General features: G+C 51.4%; 1 protein-coding gene across 5 annotated transcripts in view; it reads right to left on the bottom strand.

Moving 5' to 3' along the window:
- The window catches only part of SMTN (smoothelin), an 86,475-nt gene that overhangs the window by 51,313 nt on the left and 16,998 nt on the right, over positions 1-18,164 (bottom strand). For all 5 annotated transcript variants that reach the window (XM_053280148.1, XM_053280146.1, XM_053280151.1 and 2 more), the window contains one exon: positions 2,140-2,300. In XM_053280148.1, coding sequence (XP_053136123.1) covers positions 2,140-2,300 — 161 coding nt within the window. The remainder of the gene's footprint in view (positions 1-2,139; positions 2,301-18,164) is intronic.

The raw sequence follows: 18,164 nt of genomic DNA, 5'->3' as shown, positions 1-18,164 counted from the left end.
ATAGTTCTCTTTATTAATAACTTTTAATTAGAAACTTTAAAAAAAATTGTAAATTTAAATGAGGTTTTAGCCTGGTCTTTTGTTTAACTGTATTAATCTTTTATTTTGCACTGTATCTATTTTATTAAGGTAGTGAGCCGCCCCGAGCAATAGTGTACTGGAGGGGTATAAATATTTCAAATAAATAAATAAATAAATAAATAAATAAATAAATATTGGCCGTTGTGGCAGGGGATGATGGGAGTTATAGTCAGCTAGAGTTGTGCAGCCCTTGCTGGACATTTCCCAGTTAAAACAACAAGACCTGCTGTCCAACCTGAACGCAAGCGTTTAGTGGCCAATCTGATAGTTGCAGAGAGACCATGGGTAGCCAGATATCGGAAGCAAGATCAGCTACGAATGAAAAGAAATCTGGGCGCAGGGAAATCAGGCTATCAAGGCAAATATAGAAACTGACTTGTTCTAAACATCTCTGCGATGGAAAAATCAGCTCAAGCAAAATCCTAGAGAGACAAGGAGGACCGTTCATTCGCTTTTGAAACTGAACTGTGACATCTGAGATGTTCAGTGGAAAACATTGGCACCACTCTAAGAAAAAATGACGGAAGGATTTCTTGAAAGGCACTATAATTGGCCTTATTATACGCTCATGATTATGTAAGTCTTTAGACTCGGCTTTACTATGGGTCAGTTTCACTGTTCCCTCTAAGGCACATGCGCTCACAAGTTTTCTGAAGTCCGCTCAGTTAATTTTAGATCCTGCTCAGGTTGAATTAGGAAGGAGCCACTCTGAATGAATGTTACACGCTACCCAGAATAAAACTCATTTCACAAAGAGATGAAAAACCTTAGAGGGACCACAGGTCAGACTGGATGATCCTTTTGTTACCCAAATGATTAAAAGGGAGATGTGCCAAGAGAGAGCTCGTCCTGACTTTCTCTCACCATGATCCTTTATGGGGGGGGGTGTCGAATTAACCTGCCCCCCACGCAATAAAGGATCGTGCCAGGAGGATGCCAGGATGCCAGCTCTTTTGCACGCACTCTTTTAAATTGCATGCGCCAATAAAGGAACACACCAGGCGGGCAGACAGGGTGCCCTTGAAAGACGTCAGGATAAGGACCCTCTCGGCACATCGGTCTTTAAACTGAGCACACTGGGAAAGCATCATCAGGGTGGTCGCTTTACTGTCGTGGCCTCATTCAAGAGTCACAAAATTAAATGTGGGTACACTGGGGTGGGTATTTTGGAGGCAGGAGTGTAAAAAAACTGGGGCTGCCTTTGTATAGTGTTCAGAAACTCGAAGAAGATCAGATGCAGCAGCCAGATTGGTCTCCGGGGACCGTATGATGCCTGTTTTAAAGCAGTGGCATTGGCGGCCGATATGTTTCTGGGCAAAATACAAAGTGCTGTTGATTATCTTAACGGCTGGCCACCACTAGGGGTGTGGACGGAACCAACTGGCCCGGTTCGGTTCGAATCCGAACCAGACCCGAACCGGACTGGGCCACGTATTCCTCCCCCGCAAAACATTTTTGTATCACTTATGTCCTCCAGGGGACTTACTCTATGTGGTGGGGAGGGGGGGGGTCCGCGGGGCTTCTCCCTCCACCTGCTGACCTCCTTGCCACCCTGACCAGCCGTTCGGCTGGCTCTTCAGCCTGTTCGGACCTCCCCGCTCCGGCGTGGCGGACCATTGCGCACTGCCCGTTCAGCTGGATCTTCAGCCTGAAAGGCCAGTTCGGGGGGCAAGGAGGCCGGTGGGGGAAGGGGGGACCCCCGTGGACACCCCCACCACCACCTGGAGGAAGTCCCCCAGAAAGGGTGATTTTTTAAAAAACCGCGAACCCCCACTGGGGTTCGGTCCGAAGTCGGACTGAACAGGGGATGGTTTGGTTCGACCCCGAATGGTCGAACCAAACCGGTTCGACATCGAACCTGTTTGCACACCACTAGCCACCGCCACCCTTCCCCAGAACAGAGCAACACTACGTCAAGACGCAGCATTGCTTGGAGGACGTTCTTGGGGTCAGGATGGCAACTATCAGGATGTGCCCCACTGTAAATGGCACGCCAGTGGGTCCCCCCCCCGCCACCCCAGGTGCCCCCCCCGCCCCCAAAGCCAGGAGGAGACTCACCGCAGCCAGTTCTCCTTGTTCTCCTGCCTCTCTGCGCTGCGCTCCGTCCGGAAGCGTTTGGACGCCAGCGCCTCTTCGTCGCGCTCCAGCTCCTGCCGCCGCAGCTCCCGGATGGCGGAGCGGATCTGCCGGCGCTCGGCCAGGTCCAGCGTGGCGTCGAGCTGCAGGGTGGGGAGACGGAGCAAAGGGGAGGTCACCGGGACGCCGAAAGCACGTGAGTTATGCCACTCCTGCCTCGGGGAGCTGCCGACCACCCGAAAATGCCAAGCTGGGCACACAATGGAGACAGTGTCCTGTCTCTGCCCCCCACCCACCCACTCCCCCCTGGCAGGCGGCCCAATGACTCACACTCTCTCTCACACACGCACAACTGCCACTAAGGCTTTGCCCAGGCCCACGAGACCCCCGTCTCAGACACAGCACGGCAAGGCAGCCAGCGCAAGCCACCGACTGTTTAAAGGGGGGGGCGGCAAACAGAAGGCGGAAAGGCACAGACGGCTCTCACAGCGGTCAAGAAAGAGCCGGCCTGTCTCATTCTCCTGCCCCAACCACACGCTGGAGAAGGCGACGCACAGGTTCATCACTGCAATGTAGGAAGCTGCCATATATTGAGTCAGGCCATTGGTTCCTCTAGCTCAGTATTGACTACCCAGACTGGCAGCGGCTTCTCCAAGGTCGCAGGCAGGGGTTTCTCCCAGCACTACCTGGAGATGCAGCTAGGGATTGACCCTGGGGCCTTTTGCATGCCAGTGATACTATGGCTGCATCTGCAAAGGGGGACGATCTTACAGCTGACCGCGCACCAATATAGTCACCCATCCAAAAGCAAACCAAGGCAACCCCTACTTAGCAAACGGGGCCATTCATGCTCACTACCATATGACCAGCTCTCCTCGGCACCAGCCATCACGGTTACAGCACACAATCACCAAGGAGGAGGGGGTGAGTGACGCACTCAAGCAGGACTTCCAACCCGCTTTGGGCGCCGTACGTGTGAAAGTGCTTCTTCTGCTTCTGAATGCCCAAATAGGGCTTTCGCACTGTGCTTTCAAGGTCCTGAGCACCTTGTGGTAACAAGCATGAATTGTCTCCTTTGCTAAGCAGGGTCTGCCCTGGTTTGCATTTGAATGGGAGACTACAAGTGTGAGCATGGCAAAAGATTCCCCCTTGGGGCCACCCTGGGAAGAGCCCCTGCCTACCTACATGCAGAAGGTCCCAAGTTCCCTCCCTGGCAGCATCTCCAAGATAGGCTGAGAGAGACTCCTGCCTACAGCCTTGGAGAAGCTGCTGCCAGTCTGGGTAGACAATACTGAGCTAGATGCACTGATGGCTTGACTCAGTAGAAGGCAGCTTCCTATGTTCCAGATGGGACAAAGGGCAGTCTCCACAGCACTGTATTTGTGGATGCTTGCACAAGGTGTTCTGGATAAATGGAACCTCCATATTTAGATGCAGTATACCACCAAATACCAGATGCTGCAGACAAAGAACAGGAGCAAAGGCCATCCAATCATGCTGTGCTTCTTGAACCACGGCTACTGAGAGTTTCTCAGGCTCTGCAAACGCCGGAGTTAGTAGACCAGGGCTGCTCAACTTCGGCCTTCCTGCAAATGTTGGCCTACAGCTCCTATCATCCCTGGCAATTGGCCACTGTGGCTGGGGATTGTGGGAGTTGTAGTCCAAAAAAGCCAAGAAATTACCCCAAGATTGGTCAACAAGAGCTAGGAGTCTCTCTACCTAACCACAGGCTCTGTTAGGGGTCAGCAATATATTAACAGACAAGACAGTCCACAGGGGGAAATGTGTAGAGACGAAAAGTAAGCGGGTGGGGGGGGAGAAAACCTGGACAACTGCACAAGGCAGTCTTACTTTCAACGGTCCGCCAGCGTTCCTTTCCCTATGATCTATTGGCCATTTATCTTGACGCATTTTTGAGACTAAGCTCCAAGTCTCAGTTAATGGATGGATCTGTCCGTAGTACAGTGGAAGTAATTTATGGACCTCTAAATCTCTCTTGAGCCTGAGCCATCTGTTATGGAGGGGATGGAGACAGTTCTAGGCTGGAGAGATCCTTTTGGGGAAGGAACGAGGCGCTAAACACGTCTATTTACTATCGGCAAAGGCCTTCTCTGCGTGAGCAGGAACAGAGCTTGAAGAAGCAGCTCCCGGTTTCTATGCCGAGGGCTCCAACTGATTACTCCAGTTAAATGGACTAACTCTGGGCCAGTCACTTCTCTCCAGCTAAATGCAAGGGGGGAAAGGATCAGGCATTCTCCCAGCCTAACCTACCTCGCAGGTGCGTTGTGAAGATAAAACATAACCATGTACACCAGAGATTCTCAACGTGGGGTGCCCAGATGTTCTTGGACTTCAACTCCCATAATCCCCAGCCCCAGTGGCCTTTGGTTGGGGATGATGGAAACTGAAGTCCAATAACATCTGGGGACCCAACGTTGAGAATCCCTGATGTACACCACTCTGGGCTCCCTGGAGGAATACAAACACAGCGGATATCTATATACCGCTTTTCAAAAAAAGTTCCCATTTATTTACGCAGATAGATAGAGAGAGAGATAGATAGATATAAATAAGAAAGAAAGAAAGAAAGAAAGAAAGAAAGATAGATAGATAGATAGATAGATAGATAGATAGATAGATAGATAGATATAAATATGAAAGATAGAAAGATAGATAGAAAGTCAGAAAGAAATAGAGCTCCCTGTCCCCAAAGGGCTCACAATCGGGAAAAGACACATAAAATTGACACCAGCCACTGCAGGGATGCTGTGCTGGGGACGGATAGGGCCAGTTGCTCTCCCCCTGCTCAAAGACAATCACCTCTTTTTAAAAGGCAGCCTCTTTGCTCAGATAGCAATGGGGGGGGGAGCAAGGGATATAAATATAGTGGACAGGCAGCTCTTCTAAAATGCCCTGGGAGGTGTCCAACCATTTCTGAAGGATGAGAATCCGACCGGAGGTCAACAGGCTGCATTCCCTGCTCGGAACCCGACCGTTTGCTAACCCAGCCCTGGACCAGCATCCGCCTGGAGGCTGCGCTTGCCAGCTGCCAGGCATCGGGACTGTAGCCGCCACTCATCTCCTGCCAGGAATTCTCCGCTTGGAGGTGGACAGAGCAATCTTTGGGAGGGGAACAACTGTGCAGGCCAAGCCACGCTGAATCACACCCTTCCTAACAGGTTGGCCATTCCAGACCAGCTGTGCCACAACAGGCACAGACCTCCCTGTCTCCGCCTCAGCACCAGAACCCTCGTCCCGGACTGCACGGCTCCAGCCCTCCTGCAGATGCTGGACTACAACTCCCATAACTCCTGATGACTGGGCACTGGGGATGCTAGGAGTTGTCGTTCAGTTCTGCAGCCTTGCCCAAATCCAAAAGACAGCATAATGAGGCAGTGAAGGGCAGGGTGGGAAAAGAGAGAGGAGAGCTGGTCTCATGGTAGCAAGCATGAAGTGTCCCTTTTGCTAAGCAGAGTCTGCCCGGCTTCTCATTTGAATGGGAGACGGCGTGTGTGAGCACTGTAAGATAGCTGCTCTTTGCCAATGATACTGCCCTCTGGTAAAGCAAAGTTGTGCCTTCAAGTTGGTGTCGACTCCTGGCGCCCACAGAAAAGCCCTGTGGTTGTCTTTGGTAGAATACAGGAGGGGTTGACCATTGCCTCCTCCCACACAGGATGAGAGGATGCCTTTCAGCCTCTTCCTCTATCGCTGCTGCCTGATAGAGGTGTTTCGCAGAGTCTGGGAAACTTACCAGCGGGGATTTGAACCGGCAACCTCTTGCTCCCTAGGCAAGTTACTTCCCAGCTTCGAGGCTGCTTGGTTTGTGAATGCTTGGGTGACAGAAAGCTACCTTGCAGGGTTGTTGTTGGGGGGACACACAATATATTGCAACAGCCTTTATAGGCTGCAAGACATGATTAAGGGACAGGAAATTACACTTCTGCATACTCCACCCAGCAGAGATAACAGCCCTGCTATTGTTTTACCGGGCCACATATCCTGGGATGAAAAGGCACACCAGCCAAGACCTTGACACTCTCTATTGATTCAGCTCTCCCTTCAATTCATCGCTTCAGCCCAGGACTGAAGATTTCCCAGGGACTCGCAACTTTCTGATGGAATCGGGAGCATTTTTCAGCTCTTCGGAGGTCAGGCTCTTATCTGTCTGATTTTGGCCCATCAGCGCTTGAAAAGGAGTTTGTAGAAATCCACCGAAGAGGCCATATCTACTGGTAGCTACTGGTTGTACCAGCTGCATAGACCCTCCATGATTAGGGGCAGTCTACACCTAATGGCACAGTGGGGAAGTAACTTGCCTAGGGAGCAAGAGATTGCCGGTTCGAATCCCCACTGGTATGTTTCTCAGACCGGAAGCAGCGATATAGGAAGATGCTGAAAGGCATCATCACACACTGCGCGGGAGACGGCAATGGTCAACCCCTCCTGTATCCTACCAGAGACAACCACAGGGCTCTGTGGGCACCAGAAGTTGACACCGACTCAACGGCACACTTTACCTTTAAAGGTAAAGTGTGCCATCAAGTCGGTGTCGACTCGTGGCGGCCACAGAAAAGCCCTGTGGTTGTCTTTGGTAAAATACAGGAGGGGTTGACCATTGCCTCCTCCCACGCAGTTTGAGATGATGCCCAATGCCAAGAATATTTATATACTGCTCTTCAAACAAAGTTCACAAAGCGGTTTACAAAGAAAAATACATGAATAAAACAGTTCCCTGTCCCCAAAGGGCTCACAATCTAAAAAGAAACATAAGGCAGATACCAGCAAAAGCCACCGGAGGGATGCTGTGCTTGGGACGGAGAGGGCCAGTTGCTCTCCCCCTGCTAAACAGAAGAGAATCGCCACTTTAAAAGGTGCCTCTTTGCTCAGTTAGCAGGGGTCGGAGCAGGGTTCTGTCTCAGCATAAAGCAGCTTCCTATGTTCTTATCTGGGCGGCTATGGTGGAAAAACAGGATGCTGGAAAAGATAGGCCTTTGATCTCTTTCAACATAGGAAGCTGCTTTCTACTGAGTCAGACCTTTGGTCCATCTAGCTCAGTATCGACTACACAGACTGGCAGCGGCTTCTCCAAGGTTGCAGGAAGGATTCTCTCTCAGCCCTATCTTGGAGATGCTGCCAGGGAGGGAACTTGGAACCTTCTGCTCTTCCCAGAGCAGCCCCACATCCCCTAGGGGGAAATCTCTTGCAGTGCTCATGTGAAGTCTCCCATCCAAATTCAAGCCAAGGTTAGGGCTGCCATATTTATTTATTTATTTAATGGATTTTCATACCCATTTTATACCCATATTCCCCGGAATTTAGGGTAGCCCCTGGATTTTGGCTCTTCCACCCGGCCACTAAATTCCACCCGGATTGACACCGATTTCAAATGCGCTGCCTGGATTTTACTCTGGATCCGATCACACGGGAGGGCAGAGAAGGAGGGGGAAGGATACAAATCTGTCCAATAAATAAATCAATCAAATGCAAATTAGTAGCCGCATAATTTGCAAATTAGACCACCCGGATTTGGGACTCTTGAATGTGGCAACCCTCGCCAAGGTGGACCCTGTTTAGCAGAGGGAACTACTCACGCTTTCTACCGATAGTCCAGCTCTCTTCCCCTAAACTCTACAGAGCCCCAGAGAGAGTGGCTTGCTTACGGAGTAGCTAGCAAGTGGGTCGCTAAGTGGAGCCTTGAACTGGCCACTTCGAAGGGCTTCCATCAGTCTCTTAAGCACGGCCAGGCCACGTTTGGGCAGGGGAGCATCTCTTGCTACCCCAGAAGAGGACACTAGCCATCCAGATGAGCCGCAAACTTTTCCCTGGCATCCTCCAAGGAGAACCTTGTAGGATCCCCTCTTCCTTCCCAGCAGGCAAGCCGATCCCATTTCCCGGACAAGGGGATGGGTGGGGTGGGGTGGGGAAGGGGTTCGCGCTTCCCAGCATTCAACACAGACAGTGGCATTTCCCGGCTCCTTTTGTGTGGGCCAGGAAAGGCTTTTTCAGTGCAGGCTGCTGGTCGCTTTTGAGAGCCGATTCCTTGGGCGAGTCGAGAGATCACACGAAGCCGGTGGCGGGGGGGGGGGGGGGACCCTGCATCAAAGAGAGCAGAGGATGCGCCTCTCCTGGCGCCCTGGACTTCTGGAGAGCTGGTCTTGTGCCAGCAAGCACGGATTGGTCCCCTTTGCTAAGCAGGGTCCACCCTGGTTTGCATTTGAGTGGGTGATGGCATGCGTGAGCGGACGTATCTCACCCTTTCCTTGTGCCAATTTGTCCTTCACACTTTGGCCTGATCCCCCATGACTTTGTCATGCATGTCAGCCATGGACTGGTCCCCTTTGCTAAGCAGGGTCCACCCTGGTTTGCATTTGAATGGGTGATGACATGCGTGAGCGGACGTATCTCACCCTTTCCTTGTGCCAATTTGTCCTTCACCCTTTGGCCTGTTCCCCCATGACTCTGTCATGCATGTCAGCCATGGACTGGTCCCCTTTGCTAAGCAGGGCCCACCCTGGTTTGCATTTGAATGGGAGACTTCATTTGTTTGTTTGTTTATATTTAGCAAATTTATTGACCGCCTTCCTTAGACTCGAAGCAGTTTACAAAATTAAAAGAATGAAGACAAGAAAAGAAGGGGGGGAGGGGGAAGAAAGAAGGGGGGGGAATCCATACACACACATTAAAAATTAAAAGCCTGGCAAAATAGATCGGTTTTCAGGAACTTCTTAAAGGACAGAAGAGAGGGGGCATTACGAATCTCAGAGTGTTCCGTAAGGAGGGGGCTGACACAGAGAAGGCCCTCCCATGAGCCTGGGTCCCACGTATCTCCCCTAGGCCCAGAATTCTGAGAAGGCCCACCTGAGACGACCTCACAGGGTGGGTCCAAGTTGGACAGAAGAGGCGGACCTGAAGGTACACAGGCGCCAAACCCTGAAGGGTTTTATAGGTGGTAACCAGGGCCTTGAATTGGACCCGGAAGCGAACTGGCAGCCCAATGCAGTGACCTCCGCAAAGGTGAAACAAGTGCTGAGCCCCTGCCTGCTTGCCTGCAGAAGGTTCCAAGATCTGGCTGGGGGAGACTCCTGCCTGTAACCTGGGAGAAGCTGCTACCAGTCTGGGTCAGCAATATTGAACTGGATGGGCCAACGGTCTAAACATAGCTTTGAATATAACATGTGCTTAAGGCAACATGCAGACTAAATCAGAGAACAGCTTTCAAGAGAGATGAACGTGGGCTGGGGAAGCGCTGCCCGATTCTGCAGACGCCGACATATTCGCTCCCTTTGAATTGCTCCGACACCTGGTCCAGCAAGTTCCTTATGCACTCTGAGATCCGGCAAAACCTGTTCATCAGGGTAAGGTGGGAGGAATGGGCACCTCCATAAGCAACGGCAATGCTTCTATCATACCCTCCTGGGGAGGCGGGGAGAACCTCCCACGTCTCCCTGTCCCCAGCCAAATTCGTTGAAAGGGATTCCAACGAGCCACCTATTTTTGAGGTCAAAAAGGAGGGTAAAACCAGCAACTCCATCAAATGCAGGTTGCCAAGGGGCTTCCAGTGAGTCGTGAAGAGGCTGGAGAGGCATAGCGTACAATTTCCAGGCAGGTCTATGACTGTAGTAAAGATTGAATAGCAGCCACCTAATGGCACAGCGGGGAAATGACTTAGGAACATAGGAACATCGGAAGCTGCCATATACTGAGTCAGACCCTTGGTCTATCTAGCTCAGTATTGTCTTCACAGACTGGCAGCGGCTTCTCCCAGGTTGCAGGCAGGAGTCTCTCTCCGACCTATCTTGGAGAAGCCAGAGAGGGAACCTGAAACCTTCTGCTCTTCCCAGAGCGGCTCCATCCACCTGAGGGGAATATCTTGCAGTGCTCTCACATCAAGTCTCCCATTCATATGCAACCAGGGCAGATCCTGCTTAGCTAAGGGGACAAGTCATGCTTGCTGCCACAAGACCAGCTCTCCTCTCTTGGCTTGACTAGCAAGCCAGAGGTGCGCCCATGAGTCGGTGTCGACTCGTGGCGCCCACAGAGGCCTGTGGTTGTCTTTGGCAGGATACAGGAGGGGTTGACCATTGCCATCTCCCACACAGTATGAGATGATGCCTTTTAGCATCTTGCTATATCATTGCTGCCTGATATAGGCGTTTCCCATAGTCTGGGAAACATAACAGCAGGGATTTGAACCGGCAACCTCTGGCTTGATAAAAAGCCAAGAAGCTCTGGGACTGTAGGAGCTCTGTGCTGCCATGAAGTGCTCTGAGGCAGCAGCCAAAGGGGTAGACCATCCAGTTGGGTGCTGGGCACGAGCAAGAGGTCATCACCCGCCAGATTTTAATTGCTGCCGCACAGAACCTGGCAACACTGTACGTGGCGGCAGGGTTGCAATCAGATAGCAGTAAAGAGGTGTAAAAAATATGTATTGATTATTCCTCTGTGTAAACCGCTTTGGAAACTTTTGTTGAAAAGTGGTAGATAAATATTTGTTGTTGTTAAAACTGGTCTGTACGATCAAGATACTTCTGTAATAATGGTAGACTGAAGATGGCACGGATGCCCCGCTGATACAAACACAGAAGGAAGGCGTGCCCTGTTGTTTCTACTTGCCCTGAGGCAAACCCTGCTTAGCAAATGGAACATAGGAAGCTGCCATATACTGAGTCAGACCCTTAGTCCATCTAGCTCAGTATTGTCCACCCAGACTGGCAGCGGCTTCTCCAAGGCTGCAGGCAGGAGTCTCTCTCAGCCCAATCTTGGAGATGCTGCCAGGGAGGGAACTGGGAACCTCGATGCTCTTCCCAGAGCGGCTCCACCCCCTAAGGGGTTTCTCTTCCACTGCTCACCCTTCTAGTCTCCCATTCATCTGCAACCAGGGCGGACCCTGCTTAGCGAAGGGGACGAGTCATGCTTGCTACCACAAGACCACCTCTCCTCCCCTCCAGCTCCATATCCCCCACTAGCACCCCGCCACTGGTTCAACAGGCCAGGGGCCCTAGCCAGCCCTCCCCGATGCCCATGTTGGAGCGCAGCCTTTGTCCTGTATTGAAGGTAGAGTTGCCATGCCCGCCGGAACTGAAGCAGCTCACACCGATTTCAGCTTACTCATTCACTCAAGCTAAGCTCTAGCCCTTGCAGAGGGGGAGTTAGGGAGCAAAAGGTGCAGTCAGATGGAATTATTATTTATTATTTTCCAGCCCATTTATATAATATGCAAATTATTTTCCAGCCCATTTACATAATATGCAAATCAAGTACCCGGATTTGGAAAGCCAGAATAGGGCCACCCTAATTGGAGGACACTATTTATAGAGGAAGCAGCTGTCCACCCACTGCTGAGTTCAGCTGCCCCATTCGGCCTCTGCCCCTGGCATGGCTTCCTTCCGGGCAGGAAACTCAGTGGTAGGAGAAGGCAGCGTCCTCCAAGGAGGCATTTCCATTCGGCACTGTTCAGAGTCAGGAAGACCAGACCGCAGACACTTATCGGGGTGCAATGAAACCAACCAGTATATGCAGAAAGACAAATAAGATATATATTGTATCTCTTTATTTAGCAGGAGGAGAGCAACCGGCCCTTTCCACCCCCAGCACAGCATCCTTCCAGTGGCTGTTGCTGGTGTCCGTCTTATGTTTCTTTTTGAGATTGTGAGCCCTTTGGGGACCATCTTTTATTTTTACCTAATGGGGCAGCGGGGAAATGACTCGACTAGCAAGCAAGAGGTTGCTGGTTTGAATCCCCGCTGATGTGTTTCCCAGACTATGGGAAACACCGCTATCGGGCAGCAGCGATAGAGGAAGATGCTGAAAGGCATCCTCTCATACTGCGCGGGAGATGGCAATGGTAAGCCCCTCCTGTATTCTACCAAAGACAACCACAGGGCTCTGTGGTCACCATGAGTCGACACAAACCGGACAGCACACTTTACCTTTAAACTGCTTCGGGGACTTTTGTTGAAAAGGAGTACATAAATATTCGCTGCATTCATATTTCACAATTTATGATCAGTTGATAAATTATATGTGAAAACGACAAATATTTATATATCCGCATAGTCCTATCAAAATTAAATTATCCCAAGTATTTTAACCAAGAATAAGATTCAATTCAGCCTAAATTCAATACTACACTAAGTGTATTAAATGAATTTGAATCTTATTAGTTGGTGTTAAAGATTTTGGGATATTTGCATTGTAACAGGACTTATACATTTATAATGTATGTTCAACTGTACATTATATTAAATGATAGAGTGGTTATTTATACTTTGTTGGGTTTCCCGCATACCCTGGAGGCAGGCGGCCGGATCAGCTAAAGAGCACAGCGGAGGTCTGAGTCCAGCCTGTCTCCATCACTCCTTCATTGCAAAGGACACCAATAGACTAGAACCGGGTGTGGGGTCTGGAGACCACCAAGCTCTATGAGGGACGGTTGAAAGAGCTGGGTCTGTTTAGTCTGCAGGGCTGCCAAGTGGAAGGAGAATGCATGTTCTCTGGGACGTAGATCAGGCTAGTAGCAGCTGATCGCCCTGTCCTCCATGAAGGTGTCTAAGCCCGGCTTAAAGCCATCCAAGCTGGTGGCCGTCGCTACATCCTGTGGCAGAGAATTCCGTAGGTTAATTCTGCACAGTGTGGGGGAAGTCCTTCCTTTTGTCGGCCCTCAATTTCCTGCCCATCGATTCCATGGAAAGACCCCTGGTTCTAGTGTTGTGTGAGAGCGGGGGAAGATATCTATATCCATGCTGTCCACATGTAGTAATGGGCTCTCCTCTACGGGTGTTCAAGCGGAGACTGGACAAGCATCTGTCAGGGACACTCAATCAGATCAATAATTCAAACACCACGTCCCTGAGGCAGAAGTTCTCTCTCAGATTCAAATTTAGTATGTATGGTAATTATTCAATAAAATCAAGTTTGAAGTTTAATCCTATGAATTTAAAAAAAACCTATTTAGTACCCTTTTGCAAGCATAATAAAACATTCACTTACAGATATGCAATACATTTAATGTTTATATATTTTGATTGAAGAGTTTATTTGTGGATTTGTTTGTGCAAAACAGTCACACTTTTCAGTTATCTACAGATACCAACTTTTGCATTAGCAGTTCTACCACTTAAAGGAGCTGAATCCACTACTTTTTATACCAGAATATGCTGGGGGAAAGCTGTAAATAACTGGGTTTTTTTAAAAAAAAAGACAAAATGACTTCACTCAGTCAATGAAAGGCCTCACCTCCCAGTTCATTTTATTTGTACACCGCACCATCTGTTAGCTCTGGGTGGTTTACAACCAACGATCAAGAACTAAAACAATATAGAACAAGCCAGTTTTAAGGGTTCTCCTGAAGGCCAGTAATGTTATCAAGCCCTGGATTTCTACAGGGAGCACATTCAGAAGCCGAGGAGCGGTAGCGGCAGGAAAAGCCCACTCTCGAATCGGCACCAGACGATTCGAGATTGGGCCTTCGAGTCGGGACCAGACGATTCGAGATTGGGCCTTCGAGTCGGGACCAGACGATTCGAGATTGGGCCTTCGAGTCGGGACCAGACGATTCGAGATTGGGCCTTCGAGTCGGGACCAGACGATTCGAGATTGGGCCTTCGAGTCGGGACCAGACGATTCGAGATTGGGCCTTCGAGTCGGGACCAGACAGGGCAGCTGGAGGCAAACCTCCCCAGATGCCCTCAACATGTGGCAGGGATAGTGAACAAGATGCTCCCTTCAGGGCTGCTTGGGCCTCCAGATCTTGCCAGACTACAACTCCCATCATCCCTTTGTGGCGGGGATGATGGGAGTTGTGATCCAAGGACAGTTGAGGGTGCCAAAGTGGAGTAGCCCTGTCATATGTATTTCAACCACCTGTGGGCACCACATGGGCACTCAACCCTGGGAACACAGAGACCCCGCTCTTCCCTTGTGCCGGAGAAGTGAAGTCGGTTAGCTGTGCTGCCGGAGAGAAAAAAGGGGCAAAAAGCTGGAGACAGACGGGCAGCCCGGCTCGGTTTCCAGGGGTCTGAGGCAGGCGGGGAGGAAGGGAAAGGCCTGGAAAGGCTTCTCTCCGTAGGGCAGCAGCTGTGACTGGGGGGAGAGGGAAAGGGAGGTCACCACAGCCCACGTCAGCAAGCGAGGGAGTGAGGCGGCGAGACGGACAGCAAAACAAGCAGGCCGGCCCCGCTCCGCGGCCGGCAAAGAGGGGAGCCAGATGTGCTGGAAGCCGCAAGGCGCTTCCACGGCGGTGAGACAGGACTGGATGTCCCCGCCTGCCCTGGGAAGAACTGGACGTGCCGCAGCCTCTGCTCGCCCGTGCCCGCCAGGCAGGAAATTAACGGTTGCGAGCAAACGCCTGGCCCGCGGGAACATACCGGGCAGCCTCATAAACAGGGAACCAGCTAGACAGGACGAGGCGCTGGAGGCTCCTTTCCTGGCCAACCCAGGCGAGGGGAAGTCAGAGGGGGCCACATCTTAGCAACAGAGGAAGCTGCCTTCTGCCGAGTCAGACCACTGGTCCATCGGACTCAGTATTGTCTTCAGCGACTGGCAGCGGCTTCTCCAAGGTTGCAGGCAGGAGCGTGTCTCTCAGCCATATCTTGCGAGATGCTGCCAGGGAGGGAACTTGGAGCCTTCTGCATGCAAACATGCAGGCACTCATCCCAGAGTGGCCACATCCCCTAAAGGGAATATCTTACAGTGCTCACACATGGAATCTCCCATTCAAATGCAAACCAGGGTGAGCCCCGCTTAGCAAAGGGGGGAAAGTCATGCTTGCTACCACAAGGCCAACTCTCCTCCCACAGACCAGCAAACAAACAAAGATGGAAGGGGCCATACTTTTCGGCTAGAGCTCAAACTTGTGTCCCCAGAGCATGTTGGACTACAAACCCCATCACCCCCTGCCACAGAGCATCGTGGCAGGGAGCGATAGGATTTGAACCCAGGAGTTCTCAACCCTGGGTGGTCAATTGCTGGACTGCAACTCCTATCCCCTCCCTCAGCACAATGCTCTTTGCCCGCTGAAGCAGGGGGTGATGGGAGTTGTGATCTATCATCATCCAGGGACCCCCTACATTTAAATATTTTCTCAGATATAAACCCACCCTCCACCGCCACCACCCCACAAAGCTCTCTGTAGCTTTTTGTAGTTTTCTCTCTCACGTTGGGGAAAAGATTCCCAAAGGGAGTAAGCGTATTTTAAGTGGAATGGGGGAGAAGATTGCCAAGACCCATGCGGGAGAAGAGGCTAGCCTCCACAAGCACCTCTCCTCCCAGTGGCTGGGAAATAAATTTTATTTATTTGTTTTAAAAAGAAAAGAAAAGTTGGGCAAGCCGGCCATGGACCTGTGTTGACCCTTTGGCCCCGATTCAAGAGCATCTTTTAACGAAGTTTCTAATGTGAATCGGTTTTAATTCTCGTTTTACTTACATCGGAAACTGCCCAGGGAGGCATGTTTGGGGCAGCATACAAATATACGAAACAAAACACACGAGCAAGTCTCCAGCACAACAGCAAGGAATTAGAGGGAGGTTGCAGAAGAGCCCTTCAAAAGGTCCGCAGCAAGTGAGACCAACCTCCGGCAACCAGACAACGCCCACTCCGGATTCAAGGTGAGTCAGGACAGACAGGGCGGCATTCAAAGCAGCCAATCCGGGGTGGGCTGGTACGGGGCCAGCACCCTTGCTCCATGCCAGAAGCATGGGGGGGGGATCTTGGTGCACCCTGCCTGCCAGCCAGGTGAACAGGTGAGCCCCCCCCCTGCAGGAGGGAGACCTCAGGCAGAAAGCAAAGCACCCCAAGCCCCTCCTGCTGGGAGAAATCCTGGGGGGGGGTCAACTCCACATTCCTCTCTCCCCTCCACCGCCCAAATCCCTCCAGACCCAGCCCGAAGAATTGCGCTGCTAGGGAAAAAATTTTTAAAAGACAGAAGTTGGAGGAAACATCTTTGGAGATGGGGGGGGGGCAAATGGGGCAGAGGAATGCCAACACAAGGGGGCAAGAAGAGGGAGCAGGGAGGGGGGAAAGGGAGCAGGGGGGGAGCATTAGGGGGTGGAGCAGGAAGAGTGGGAGAGGAGGAAAAGGAACCAAGGAGGGAAGGAGAGGGCGATTTCTCCTTATATGGGCTAATCCCCTCTTAGCCTGAGCTGGTGGGAGTAGCCGAGGTGGCGCTCGGGTCTCTGCAAGTCAGAGCAAAAGGAACTTCAAGGAAACTCGCCCCATGGCTGCCCCCAAATGCACTCATGTCCAGTCTCCATCGGTTAGGTTTCTCTCGCTCTCATCTGACCTCCAAGGAGTTGGAGGCAGCTGCAGGGCAGACCCCAGACCCCCCACCCCAAAACCATCCTGTGTGGACCACAACCACCCAGGGTCACCCCAATGCTCCTCATGAACATAGGAAGCGGCCTTCGGCCCAGCCAGACCACCGGTCCACCCAGCTCAGTATCATCTGGAAACATGTTCAGCTGCTGCCAGTCAGTGTAGATTCTACATTGACTGGCAGCAGCTCCACAAGTTTCCGGGCAAGGGTCTTTTCCACCCCTGCCTGGGACCTTCTGCATGCAAGCCTGCAGATGCTCCTCCGTTGAGTTATGGCCCCACCCCCTAGCACTCACATGCAGCCACCCATCCAAATAAAAACCAAGGCAGACCCTGTTTAACAAAGGGGACGATCCATGCTTGCTACCACAACACCAGCTCTCTTCAGGAGGAAGGATTTGAACCCAAGCCTCCCAGCTTCTACCCCAACACTCTACCACAGGGTTGCACAACTTCAGCCCTCCTGCTGTTGTCCAACTACAACTCCCATCATCCCCCCCACTACTGGCCACGGTGGGTGAGGATTATGAGAGTCGTAGTCCCAAAACAGCTGGAGGGCCACCAACGTTGTACAGCCCTGCTCTAGCCCATGAGTGGCCAATTGGAGATTCTTCAATCGTGACAGGACTACAGCTCCCATCACCCCGTTGCAGAGGGTGATGGGAGTTGTAGTCCAACAGGTGGAGAGCCTCGGGTCAGTCACCTCTGCTCTAACTGCTCCACCTGAAGCCAAGAAAGAGAGGGAGGGGAAACTCTGGACTTTTCCACACCTGCCATCAGTTCAAGAGAAGTTTTATTACTTCGTATAGGGGTTCTCAGCCTTTGGTCCCATGATCCCCGTCATGGGAATTCCCAGATGCTGTTGACTACAACTCCCATCATCCGCAGCCAAAAGCCAATGCAGCAGAGGGTGCTGGGAGTTGTAGTCAACATCTGGGAATGTCACTGGGAACACTGCTTGGGTCCCCAGATGTTGGACTACAACTTCCATCCATTGTCCCCTCTAACAGGGATTCCCAGATGTTGTGGACTACAACTCCCATCATCCCCAAGCCAAAGCCTTTGCAGCTGGGGATTCTGGGAGTTGGAGTCCACAGCCCCTGGGAATCCCTGTTAGAGGGAACACTGCTTCCATCACCTCCAGCAACAGTCTGCAGCAGGGGGTCCTGGGAGTTGTAGCCCAACCTCTGGAGACCCCCCGAGTTTGAGAATCCCTGCTCAAATATAATGATTTATTCACATGATAGAGGTGCAGAGAATCCCGTAGCAAAATATCCCAGTCCTGAGACGCTGAACATTTTAAATTTCAATGGGGGTCGGGGGAACCATTTCAGATTTCAGCAGAGGGCGTTTCCATCTTCGGGCAAGCTTCAAAGGCTTCTGCTGGGATATTTTCAGAACTAAATTACAACACACATCAGCCTGACCAAGTCCACAGAAGACGTGAGCCCACAAATGATTTGTGCTTGCCCATGTTAGTTATTTGTGGCCCAAGACCACCAAGTTTTGTTGCGGTTTTTTGTGGGGGGTTTTTAAACAGCTGCTCCGCTGGGCCTCCCAAAGGCAATTCTTCGTCGGCAGCCCCACACACTTAACTCTTTAAGTCCCACTGAATTCAGTGGGGCTCACTTCTGAGGAAACACTGGTTCACCCTGCACCCCACTAGCCCACAGCAGGTAATCTCTGAGCCGATTTT

Source organism: Hemicordylus capensis, chromosome 15 (assembly GCF_027244095.1).
Source record: "Hemicordylus capensis ecotype Gifberg chromosome 15, rHemCap1.1.pri, whole genome shotgun sequence".
Lineage (NCBI taxonomy): Eukaryota > Metazoa > Chordata > Lepidosauria > Squamata > Cordylidae > Hemicordylus > Hemicordylus capensis.
Note: the sequence above shows the minus strand (reverse complement) of the source record. Positions and strands in the feature narration are given on the sequence as shown.